Below are 12,836 nucleotides of genomic sequence, written 5' to 3' on the forward strand. Positions count from 1 at the left end.
TTTTTTAACCAAATTGATTATGGGTCATTCCGTTGGTACTTCATCAGTTGACTGAAAATTGTGATGTACTTTTTCTCTGGCAGGATCATAAACCTAAGAAATGGGTGACCATGAGTCAGGAGTTCATTAATCAGCACACAGTGGAACGCAATGGAAAACAGATCTGCAAATATTTCCTGGAACGGAGATGTGTTAAGGTAAATGGGCATCATTTAAAAAAAAAAGGAAAGCATGTGACACTTGGCAATCAGTCAGGTTCTATTAGCAATGCTTATAAACTTCTATGCTATTTTTTAACAACAAATCAGCAGTAAAGTTCACCTTTCGTAACATGTTACACCCATATTTAAGGCGTTAACATGTTACTATTGCACTACCCCTGCACTGACCCCCTCCACCTCCCCCGATGCTTCATTGTGACAACGAGCACAGGATCTTCTCCTCTCATTCATTGTCACAATTTTAACAAAACATTGTCATGTGGGGCTTCGCCCACCCAGCCACATCATTTATTCCGAGTTCTGTGAATGTGAGATCTACAAGTACTGACAGCCTTTGCGGCTGTAGGCTTGTAGTTCTCAATGAACTAGCATTTTCTCTTTCTGTCAGTATGTAACTGCCTGCCCGTATGAGGTACGGGCAGGCAGCTTACACATATAGTCTGCAGAAGTCCTGCATTGCATCCGCTATCTGCTGATTGCGGGTGCAGTGCTTTGCAGGCTCCTAGTAAAAGAAATAATAAATGCAGATTTTTTTACCTGCAAAAATTTGCGCATATAGATATCTCTCTCTCTCTCTGTCTCTCTCTCTGTCTCTGTCTCTCTCTCTGTCTCTGTCTCTCTCTCTGTCCTCTCTCTCTCTCTCTCTTTCTCTCTCTCTCTCTCTCTCTCTCTCTCTTTCTCTCTCTCTCTTTCTCTTCTCTCTCTCTCTTTCTCTCTCTCTCTCTCTCTCTCTCTCTCTCTCTCTCTCTCTCTCTCTCTCTCTCTCTCAAAATGAACTTGTACTTTAACCACTTGCCGACCGGCTCACGCCAATATATGTCGGCAAAGTGGCACGGGTGCGCAAAACCACAAACGTATACATCGCTGCGTCATACACGGCTAACGCACGCCGGCGTCAGCGCGCTCCTGCGGACTCTGTGTCTACAGGTGGCCCGCGAATGTGGCACGGAGAGGCAGAACGGGGACATCCCTATGTAAACAAGGCATTTCCCTGTTCTGCCTAGCAACATGATAGGGATCTACTACTTCCAGTGATCAGGAGCAGTGATCTCTGTCATGTTCTAGTGAGCCCATCCCCCCTACAGTTGGAACATGCTGAGAGAACACAGTTAATCCCTTGATCCCCCCTAGTGTTTAATCCATTTCCTGCCAGTGACATTTACATAGTAATCAGTGCATTTTTTTATAGCACTGATCGCTGTATAAATGACCATGGTCCCAAAATAGTGTCCGATCTGTCCGCCGCAATGTCGCAGTCATGATAAAAATCGCAGATCACCTCCTTTACCAATAAAAAAAATGTATCAATAAAAATGCCATAAATCCTATCCCCTATTTTGTAGACGCCATAACTTTTGTGCAAACCAGTCAATACAATATACGCTTATTGAGATTTTCTTTTACCAAAAATATGTAGAAAAATCCATATTGGCCTAAACTGAGGAAGACATTCTTTTTTTTTTAATATATTTTTTGGGGATATTTATTATAGCAAAAAGTAAAAAATATTGCTTTTTTTTTCAAAATTGTCGCTCTTTTATTGTTTATAGCGCAAAAAATAAACGCAGAGGTGATCAAATACCACCAAAAGAAAGCTCTATTTGTGGAGGAAAAAGGACGTCAATTTTGTTTGGGTACAATGTCACATGACCAATTGTCAGTTAAAGCGACGCAGTGCCGTATCACAAAAAGGGCTTGGTCAGGAAGGGGGTTAATCCTTCCAGGGCTGAAGTGGTTAATGCTGGACAATCGGTAGTTGCTAAATAAGGATGAGCTCTGGCGTGTTCGCACACTCCATGTGCCGAGCCCGCCAGGAAGTCGGCATGGCGCTGCGCTAATTACAGGCAGTGAGACATTTCCCGATCTCTGCAGCCGCGCATCGGGAAAATGTCTCACTGCCTGTGATTAGCGCAGCGCTGTGCCGACTTTCTGGCGGGCTCAGCACGTGGAGTGTGCGAACACGCCGGAGCTCATCCTTATTGCTAAATATTGCAGACAGCATTGATTGATGTGCTAAATGGAGCAGCTTATATGTCTCATGCAGAATGTGATTGGGAAAATGTAATTGTTATGCTTGTTAAGCGTTACTGCATTTTGCACTTGATGATTAGCACATCTTTCCATGTTAATAAATCTTCTCAGTTATTTTAATAATAATGGAATCTTGCGAGCAACTATGTATGTTATATTAATCCTAAAACCAAGCTGCAAGCACTTTCACATTCTCATAAAATGTGCACAATACCAAATCAAATCAATGTGCTGCGCTAAAAAGCTTTAACCGATGAAAAAACACAAAACCTAGTCTTATGCCCCGTACATACAATCAGATTTTCGGACAACAAAACCGTGGAATTTTGTTTGAAGGTTGTTGGCTCCAACTTGTCTTGCATGCACACGGTCACATAAATGTTGGCCAACAATTACGAACGTGGTTACCTACAAGACGTATGGCGAGCCGATAAAAAGGAAGTTCAATAGTCAGCAATGATTCCGAGCATGCGTGTTTGTACTTTGGACTTTTTTCCGATGGACTTGTGTACACACGCTTGGAAAATCCGACAACACACATTTGTTGGCGGAAAATTTGAGAGCATGCTAGCCAACATTTGTTCGCGGAAAGTCCGACAACAATTGTCCGATGGAGCATACACACGGTCGGACTTTCCGCCAACAAGCTCACATCCAACATTTGTTGTCGGAAAATCCGACCGTGTGTACGGGGCATTAGTGTTTGCAAACAATGTTCTAAAATGATTAAAGAAAAAAATATAAATGTATGAAAATATTGTGAAAATTAATAGTTGTGCATTAAATTTACACATACATTAAAGTGATATCCTAACCACAATTTGTGCAATATCTGTGTAATCACACAAAGGGAGAGATTTACTAAAGCTGTTGCACTTAGAATCTGGTGCAATTGTGCATGGTAGCCAATCAGCTTCTGACTTCACCTAGTTCAATTAAGCTTTGGCAATAAAACCTGAAAGCTGATGCTCCTCCCTTTAGCGCTGCTTCAATCCATATCAATCTCCTTAAATGGAATCTGCAAAGGAGAAATGCCAATAGTGCTTATATCTTTAAAAACAATCCATCTTTATTAAAAGTATAAGGTGAAGTACTCACATTTTAGAGGTCCTTCCAGCGCACCACTCTATATACGCTAAAAATGTCAAATATGTTTGATAAGTTCGTGACACCGCACTATCCACATAGGTCTCTCATTCCACATCAGATTCCAGGCGCCATATCGTCCTATTGCCCCTCCCCTACATGTTACGCCACAGGGTCACGTGGCTTCTTCAGGAGGATTTTTATTGGACTGAATGGCAAACACACTATATTTACTCTACGGACCACCACCATTTTACTGGAGTCCAATTGCTCTATTCACTGAATTAAGCTGGGTGACACCACAGCTTCAATATGGATATACAGAACTACGAGGAAAAACTCAACACCCTTTAACTCTATACTGGACATACTTGATTTACCCCCTAATTATATACATAGCTCTGAGATGTATTTGGCCGTGAGGACCCAGAATATATCAGATATTTACAGCAATATTGACCTCATATATCATATAAAACATACAAATAAAAATCATATATTTACAACAATAATTACCTCAAAAATCATGAATGCAAAATAAAATACAAATAAAATAAACATAAAAATACATTTAAAAATAAAATGAAAATAAATATAAAAATAAAATCTCAAAAATCATAAATGCAAAATACGCATAGGGGAGAGGCAATAGGATGGTACAGCGCCTGGAATCTGATGTGAAATGAGAGACCCATGCGGATAGTGCGGTGTCACGGACTTATTAAATCTATTTCACATTTTTAGCATGTATAGAGTGGTGCGCTGGAAGCACCTCTAAAATGTGAGTACTTTACCTTATACTTTTAATAAAGACGGATCGTTTTTAAGATATAAACACTATTGGCGTTTTTCCTTTGCATATGCCATTTGAGGAGATTGATATGGAGTGAAGCAGCGCTAAAGGGAGGAGGTTTAAAGAGTCGCAGTTATCATTTTTCTAGCCCAGGAGAGGCTAAAAAGCTTTGTTTGACCAAACTTCAGTGTGGGATCACACGCAGCAAGGTGAGAGCAATACCCACAAGGGGGAGCACAAGTGTGGTGATACATTATTAAGACCATTGGAGCACTACAAGCAGCTTATGGATTTTGGTGGATGGCAATATATTGATCACCATCATTGGATTTAACACATGGACTGCACTGTTATATATGATGTACACATTGTGTGATTGCACAGATGTTGCATGAATTGTGGTTAGGATATCACTTTAATGCATATGTAAATTTAATGCACAACTATTAATTTTTACAATATTTGCATACATTTTTATTTTTCCTTTATTCATTTTATACCATTGTTTGCAAACACTAAGACTAGGTTTTGTGTTTTTTCATCGGTGAAAGCTTTTTAGCGCAGCACATTTATTTAATTCACCACAGTTATTTTAGTCGCATTTACATTTGTTTTTTTTTTTTTGCTGGACTGTCTTTAACTGACTAAAGCAATTTAGAAATGTGCTGATCATCATGTGCAGAGTATGTTAGCTGGTCTGACTGCTGATTGTGTACTCTTGAGTTTTGAGAGACTGGCTTCTAGGATGAGTTTTTACCACGCTAATGGCAGGTAAATGGAGAAGTACTGTGTCTGCCTAACTTTGATTATATTTTTAGGTTTTGTTTTTTCTTTTAGGGGGAGAATTGTAAGTTTGATCATGATGCAGAGATAGAAAAGAAGAAAGAAATTTGTAAGTTTTATATACAAGGATATTGCACCAGAGGAGAGAACTGCATCTATATGCATGATATCCTTTCAAAGCATAACTTAATTTTATTTATCTGCTTATTTTTGTTATATTTGTGTGCCATCAGTACTGCACTGGTATGTATTGAAAGAGACATTTTCAGAGTTCACTTATAAAACTGATATATAGGCTCCTACTGTTGGTGAAGTTTTGTTAGTGCTGCACCCAGTGGAGATGACGTGTGCAACGGTTATGTAAACCTGAATGAAACAAGTGCCAAACGTATACTCTCAGTAGAGGGTACAGAAGATTGAAAACCTTCAGTGCCACCATGGGGGGTTGTCTGATACAGTGGGTGAATTTAAAAAGAATGAGGATACCATTTAACCGCTTGTAGACCACTGACCCTACATATATTGCTACAGGGCGGTAGCTCTGTGCAGGATCAGTATGTGATCACCGCACCGGGGTAGGGTGCGCGCACGTGTTCCCCCCATGCGCCCCAGCTATACTGCGATTTGCTGCAGCACAAACCAGTCAGCCAGTGCCGGCTGCTGATTGGTCACGGACACCCGCCGATTGGGTCTGGTAATTATTCAAGAGAGCCCTGTGTATGTGAACAAATAGTGATCTGAACAACAAGCTGATCAAATACCACCAAAAAAAAAGCTGTATTTGTGGGAAAAAAAGGGACATCAATTTTATTTTGGTACAGCGTTGCATGACCGCTCAATTTTCAGTCAAAGTAACGCAGTTCCGTATCGCAAAAAATGGGCCTGGTCATGAAGGGGGTAAATCTTCTGGAGGGCAAGTGGTTAAATAATTATTGACCATATGATTTCTACACTGATACTTCAAACGGGACCTTCCATGGCAGATAGGTGTGCTGTTTTGCCAGCCTCCTGCTTCCCCCTACACGAATGCTTTTATTAAGCTATTTGTAAATAAATTGCCCAGATCAAAAGAAAATACTTACCTTGGCCTCCAACATTTCAAGGAGAAACGGTTGATGTCACTGTGCCTCCCAGCAGACAGCACGAGGGTCTACAATGTTTTTTAATGACTGGAGTGAATCCTTGAAGGAATTCAAGCTTATACAGTAAGTCTCTACTAGGAAGCATGATAACCTCACCTGTGCCTCTTGGTGTTTTGTCTTTAAAGCCATTTGTGTTTGGAGGGGGTGGTTGGTGTTTTGGGGGGTGTCAGGGGGCTTGAACAAAACAGACCTAAACTCGTTCTTGTTTGTGCTTTTGCAATGCCTTCACCTGCATGAAATCCAGATTCCCAAGGGGACAGAAGAGTGGCAGGGGTATGGAAATATCAGGTACGGTTGAAGCATATAAGAGTTAATAACTGGTGCCTATACCCTAATTACAAGTTGTGCTTGGATAAAGTTGGGTACACACGAGAAGTTTTTTGTTTTTTTTTTTGTTCAACCCAGCAAGCTAAATGAAAAACACCTGACAAATCACTGTACTAAAACAAGCAATGTTAATGTAGCGATCTCCCCTGCTGTGCTATTGTGTTCTGACAGGGGCACAGCCCCATCTCCCCTCCCACCTGCCAGAACACACTGATCACCGTTGGCTATACCATTCGACATAAGCTAGTGGCCTGACCAGCTTCTGTCAGACAGAGGGCTGTACACATGACCTGAAAGTTGGCTGGTTCCTGACCTTTTTCATCCGATTTTCGGCCCATGTGTACCCACCTTAAGGGTCATTATAGTAGAACATGACCAAATAAAGGTTGGTGATCAATATGGTAATATAAACAATTTTTCTTTATCGGACATCAGAGCGCCATAGTAATAACTATGTGGGTATATAGGCCACCTTTAGGTCATTTTGGACATTAGCACACCCTAAGACAGGAAGTTCACTCCCTATATAACCCCTCTCATACAGGGAGTACCTCAGTTTTTTCACCAGTGTGTAAGGTTGGTCACGAGTAAAGATGTAAGATGCTGGAGTAATCCTTGCTGGAGCAAGCTGTGCAACCAGATCCATTCAAAGTGCCATTGAGGCCAAAGTGGATGGTACCTGGGCCTTGTGGCGGAGGAAACGACGTTTTGCCTGTAACGCTTCTCTTTGAGAGCTGGACCCTGGGATCCAGTGCTTTGGTCATGCTGCACTACCATAAAGCTTTCCGGCAGGGTGCTATACAGGTCCAAGGGAGTGGAACCCCGATAAAAAGGGACCCCGGTCCTTGATGGTTTTTTAACGGAGCCTGCCGTGATGGGTGAAGTTTGGGTCTGTTTGGTTATACCACAGAATCCTGCGGTGGGATAAGGTAAGTGGAGATTCCTAAGGAATTTTAGACTTTCTTATGGATTTTCTCCTTGTAGTAAATGTTGTCATGCCTAAAGTCGCCACCAGGGGCTGTAAAGAGCACATACTTGTTCCATGCTTTCCAGATCTCACTCTGTGTCAGCAGAAGCTGCCAGGCTTCCTCCAGCTAAGCAGTCCTAGCCTCTGGTAGGATGTTGGAGGGAGGAATTTTTACAGAACTTCCCCCACCTAGGCAATGTTTCCTCTTCCCCTCTTCAGGAGCAGGCAGAGGGAGCCTGATATGCTCCTCGGCTGTGTGCCGCTCCGCTCCCTCTCCCACTGCCCCTAGCAGCGGCGGCTATCCTCCTCTTCCTCTTTGCTCTCCTCCACACCCCCCCCCACGCCGATCCGGTCGGACGCCTGCGGCAATCAGCTTTTGAAAAAGGGGGGGGAGGGCGTGGTGGGAAGACGGGGGGCGTGGCTTAGCACAACGATGGAGTGGCTCAGCATCACAGCGCAGGACTGCAAAGGCTATAAAGCTCCATTGCCGTGCTTTCATTTTGCTGACGGACACAAGAGCAGACGGGGGCATGTGAGTGTGGTGACACAGGCATTCCCAAGGCACATTTACTCAGCATTAGGCTGAGCATTAATAACAGCGGCAGTTGCTGGACCATTGCTCAGCAGTGGGTGCGTTTTTTTTGGCGGTACCTCTGCATTTGTGCTTGGGACTATGCCTTCCAGAAAGGGAGGTATAAACACCCCAAAAAGGGGACCAAAGGTGTCACCCTCAGGCTCCAAGGACCCTAATCTCGCCTCTGCAATGCCATCCTCCCCTGAAAGACCAGGGGTGGCTGGTCAGGGTGAGCCATCGGGTCTGTCAAGTGTTGCAACTGTTTCCAGCATTTCAGCCCCTGTCTATATTACTGGGGATGTTTTCTCCTCAGCTTTGGTGGGATTGGAAGAAAGGTTGGCTGCACTAATCGCATCTTCCCAGAATGGGAGAAAACGCGATAGGTCCCCTTCTACTGCCCAGGACCCTCAAGCAGAGGAACAGTGGGTTTGGGAGGATGAGTTCCCCTCAGGACCTTGAAGAGGCTGATGACTCCTCCTCTGAGGAATCAATTGTGGAAGAACCCTCTTCAGCTTCACAATCTGAAAAATTGCTGGTGCAATCTCTTACAGAAATGGTCCACTCCACATTTAAGCTACCCTTAACTGAGTCAGCTGGAAGGCCCACTTCTTCTTTGGGTTCGCTAAAGCCTCCTCAAGCTTTGCATGCCTTTCCTGTCCATCCATTGCTGGAACAGCTTATATATTCTGAGTGGGATCACCCAGATAAGTATTTTCTTCCTCCTAAAAAGTTCTCAGCACCTTATCCTATGGAGGAAAAATTGACTAAAAAGTGGAATATACCGGCAATTGACGCTGCTTTATCCTCTGTGAATATAAGTTTTATTTGTCCGGTAGACAAAGCTCAAATGCTTAGGGATCCAACCGATAAGAGAGTGGAATTCCTGTTAAAAAAAACTTGTTTTCTTTGGCAGGTACAGTGACTCAACCTGCAGTGGTGGCAATAGGTGTATGTCAGTCCTTGAAGGACCAGTTGAGACAGGTGCTCAAGGTTATCCCTGATCAGCAGGCCCAGGATTTAGCCGAGCTGCCAGGGGCTTTGTGTTTTGTGATTGACGCTATGAGAGATTCTATTCTTCAGGCTTCACGCCTTACTCTTGTGCTGGTGCATATGCGTAAGATCTTGTGATGGAAAAATTGGTCAGCCGAAGCGCCATGCAAAAAAACTCCTGGCTGGTTTTCCTTTCGGGGGTGAACGGCTGTTTGGGGATGATTTGGACAAATACATCCAAAAAATTTCAAGTGGAAAAAGTACCTTTTTGCCAGTTAAGAAAAGGAGTAAACGTCCCTCATTTAAATGGGCTCCTTCTCCAGGGGCATCAGCCTCTAGGCAGTCGCAACGGCCTCCACCGTCAGGTTCAAGAGGTAAACCTCAGGGTCAACCCCAGGGACAGAAGAAGTCCTGGGGAAGGAAACCTACAAAACAGAATGCTAATGCCTCTTTATGAAGGGGCTCCCCCGCTCGCACAAGTAGGGGAAGACTTCTGCAGTTCTCAAGGGTCTGGCAGGAAGAGTTTCGGGACAGATGGGTGGTCTCCACAGTAGCTCTAGGTTACAAACTAGAGTTCCGGGAGTTCCTGTCTCCCCGTTTTCTCAGGTTAAATGTTCCCAAAGATCCAGAAAAAAATAAATCTCTCTTTCAAGCATTAGATCGGCTTTGGAGGTCCCCATGGAAGAGCGGGGGTTGGGGTTTTATTCAAACCTCTTCACGGTGCCAAAACCAAATGGAGATGTCAGACCCATTCTAGATCTCAAGGATCTAAACGGATTCCTGAATATCCGCTCTTTTTGCATAGAATCAATCAGATCAGTAGTCTCCATCCTACAAGGAGGAGAACTTCTGGCGTCAATCGACATCAAGTATGTAGCCTTGCCTTTTGGTCTAGCTACTGCACCCCAAGTGTTTACAAAAGTTCTGGCCAGACTAAGGGCTCAGGGTATAACAGTTATAGCATACCTAGACGACCTGCTCTTGATAGACCGGTCGGTAGCCCGCTTAGACCAAAGCATGGTCACCATAGTCAACTACCTGGAATACCTAGGATGGATCCTCAACCTAAAAAAATCTTCCTTAAAACCATTAAGAAGGCTAGAGTACTTGGGTCTGATCATAGATACAGCCCAGAAAAGGGTATTTTTGCCCCAGGCAAAGATCAGCGCCATAAAGGAACTGGTCCAGGTGGTCAGGGCGAAGAAGGACCCTTCTATTCGCCTTTGCATGAGGTTGTTGGGGAAGATGGTGGCTTTGTTCGAAGCTGTTTCCTATGCTCAGTTTCATTCGAGACTGCTGCAAAACAGTATCCTATCTACTTGGAACAAGAAGGTCCAGGCTCTAGATTTCCCAATGCGTCTATCTCCAAAGGTGCACCAGAGCCTCAGTTGGTGGTGGATAACCAAGAATCTGCAGAAAGGGAAATCCTTCATACCAGTTACCTGGAAGGTGGTAACAACAGATGCCAGCCTTTCGGGTTGGGGTGTAGACCTGAAAGAGGCGACTGTCAAAGGGAAATGGTCCAGAACCGAAAGGACCTTGCCCATCAACATTCTAGAGATTCGGGAGCGCGCTTGGCCCTGAGGGCTTGGACATTCAGGTTGCGGAATTGTCCTTTCAGGATCTGACAATGCCACAGCAGTGGCCTATATCATTCACCAAGGGGGCACCAGAAATCATGCAGCCCAGAGAGAGGTGAACCATATCCTAGCCTGGGCAGTAAAGCATGTGCCTTGCATATCGGCAATCTTCATTCCAGAGATAGAGAATTGGCAGGCGGACTACTTGAGTCGCCAGCAGTTGTTCCCGGGGAATGGTCCCCCCCCCGACATTTTTTGGGCCTTATGCCAAAGATGGGGGGGCCCCGGACGTAGATCTGTTTGCATCCAGGTTCAACAGGAAAGTCAACAACTTTGTGTCAAGAACAAGGGATCCACTCGCATGTGGAACAGATGCCGTGGTGACCCAGTGGGATCAGTTTTCACTGATTTATGCATTTCCTCCTATTCTGCTGCTACCACGACTTCTTCGTAGGATCAAGCAGGAAAGGAAGTCGGTGGTTCTTGTGGCCCCGGCGTGGCCCAAAAGATCTTGGTATGCAGAGATAGTAAAGATGGCAATAGGGGACCCATGGACCCTACCACCACGTCCAGACCTGCTCTCACAGGGACAAAAAAAGAGAAAAGGAGGGCGCACCGACCTTGTGCATTACCAGTGGTAAATTTTATTAAAAGCTATAATGGCAATAATCATATCACAAACAAGCGTGTAAAAGAGACTTATCAATTGGTGAGACTATGTCTCTGAATGCCTGACCTGGACCTGATATTAGAGGGGTCAGATGGCGTTCCAAACGGCTGACGCGTTTCAAGGGTGTACCCTCTTTCTCAGAGCCTAAGCGGTCAATGACTCGTCTCCTCTGGTTACCTCTATATGTATCCACATGCCCACGCCCAAACCGACACCCACCAGAACAAGTCACACCCATCCACGTGGACAAAATCCACCTGATGGCTTTTAAGTAAATAGGATCCCTAGAGGATTGAGAATAACAAAATTATGTAATTTTTTAGATGAGGATATTGGCCAGGAATGGACTAGAGAGATGCAGCTATTCAATAGGTCCTGGTTAGAACTGATTAGCAGACAAAGGGAGAGAAATTTAGTAACTATTAAGATGGGACACTAGGATAAATGAACAAACAACAGAGTTTGAGGCAGACCTGATAATTAGAAAATCAGGTAAGTTTGAGAGGGATAAGCAGGATTACATGTCAGGATGTGAGTTCAATTGGAAGAGAGATAAGACATCTATACTTCCAATGAACAAACAGGAGAAAATAATGGAAAATTATATTGCTCACCCTAGTCAGTCTTACCAACAGGGTGGTAAGGAGCCATGAAATCATCCCGTGGCCTATATTCTTTTTAAAAGAGAGTAGGACTAATAGGAATAGAAATGGAAAAAGAAATAAAAATAAGTATTGGAATAAAAACAGGAATAGGAAATATAACGATCGGTCGAATAGCAAATTCTATAGATCTAGTGTACATGAAGATTTCCCGCCCCTCCTGGCACAAAGGGGTCCACCCCTAGAATTTAACAGGGATGGCAAATGTGAATGGGGGGGACCAGGGTCGGGGACTCCTTGGGGCAGGACTAAGCCATTGACGATACTGTACCACCACAGAAAGAAGCCCCATTGCAAGAGGCACCAATGGACCCTCTAATGGCAATACATCCAAATTTAGATGTATTGGAGAAACAACCTCCTAAGGCTAAGATCAAATAATCCTTCGGGATCAGGGAGAAATGCCACTAGTATGAAAGCCACAAAATCAAAGGATGAGAATTCTTTTTTTGTGGAAGGAGCTGCGGGAAAGACGAAACCCTCAGCGCAGAAAAGTATAGCATTTACACCCCTCTCTCCTCCGAACACCAGGAGGCAAAGAAACCAACCAGAAAAGGGCGAAGGGGAGGGAATAAATCCAAAAAGGGACCTGAAGCACTAGAGGGTCATTCAACCATAAAAATATTTGATCTTTCGAAATGCGAGTTTTCAGAAACAGAACTCGAGCTGCTCAGAAGGGGCCTCAACTATGCTCCAAAGAGCCCCCCCCCATCTCTTTGAACTTTTCATTGACTTAAATAAGTTTGTGCGAAACCTTACTGTTAAGCGCCACTACATGTTGAGAGAAATAAATGGAATAGTCAATGAAAATTTGGACATAACAATACCCACTCTTCCTGCTGAGCCTTTAGATAAGGGAATGTTGGAGATTCTGAACGAATTATATACAGAAAGAGGCCAAGAGTCCGTTGATGAGATCCCCTCCCTGGTATTGGAGGGAGGAACTATCAACACTCAATTTAGACCAAAAAGAAAAAGCGGATAAAGGTGGGGGCTTGGTAATACAAGAT

General features: G+C 43.9%; 1 protein-coding gene across 1 annotated transcript in view; it reads left to right on the top strand.

Moving 5' to 3' along the window:
• Positions 1-12,836, top strand: part of ZC3H6 (zinc finger CCCH-type containing 6) — a 92,797-nt gene that overhangs the window by 42,522 nt on the left and 37,439 nt on the right. Inside the window, exons 6-7 of the mRNA XM_073608648.1 lie at positions 84-197; positions 4,969-5,080. Of these exons, the coding sequence (XP_073464749.1) occupies positions 84-197; positions 4,969-5,080 (226 nt within the window). The remainder of the gene's footprint in view (positions 1-83; positions 198-4,968; positions 5,081-12,836) is intronic.

The sequence above is a fragment of the Aquarana catesbeiana genome, linkage group LG13 (assembly GCF_042186555.1).
Source record: "Aquarana catesbeiana isolate 2022-GZ linkage group LG13, ASM4218655v1, whole genome shotgun sequence".
Lineage (NCBI taxonomy): Eukaryota > Metazoa > Chordata > Amphibia > Anura > Ranidae > Aquarana > Aquarana catesbeiana.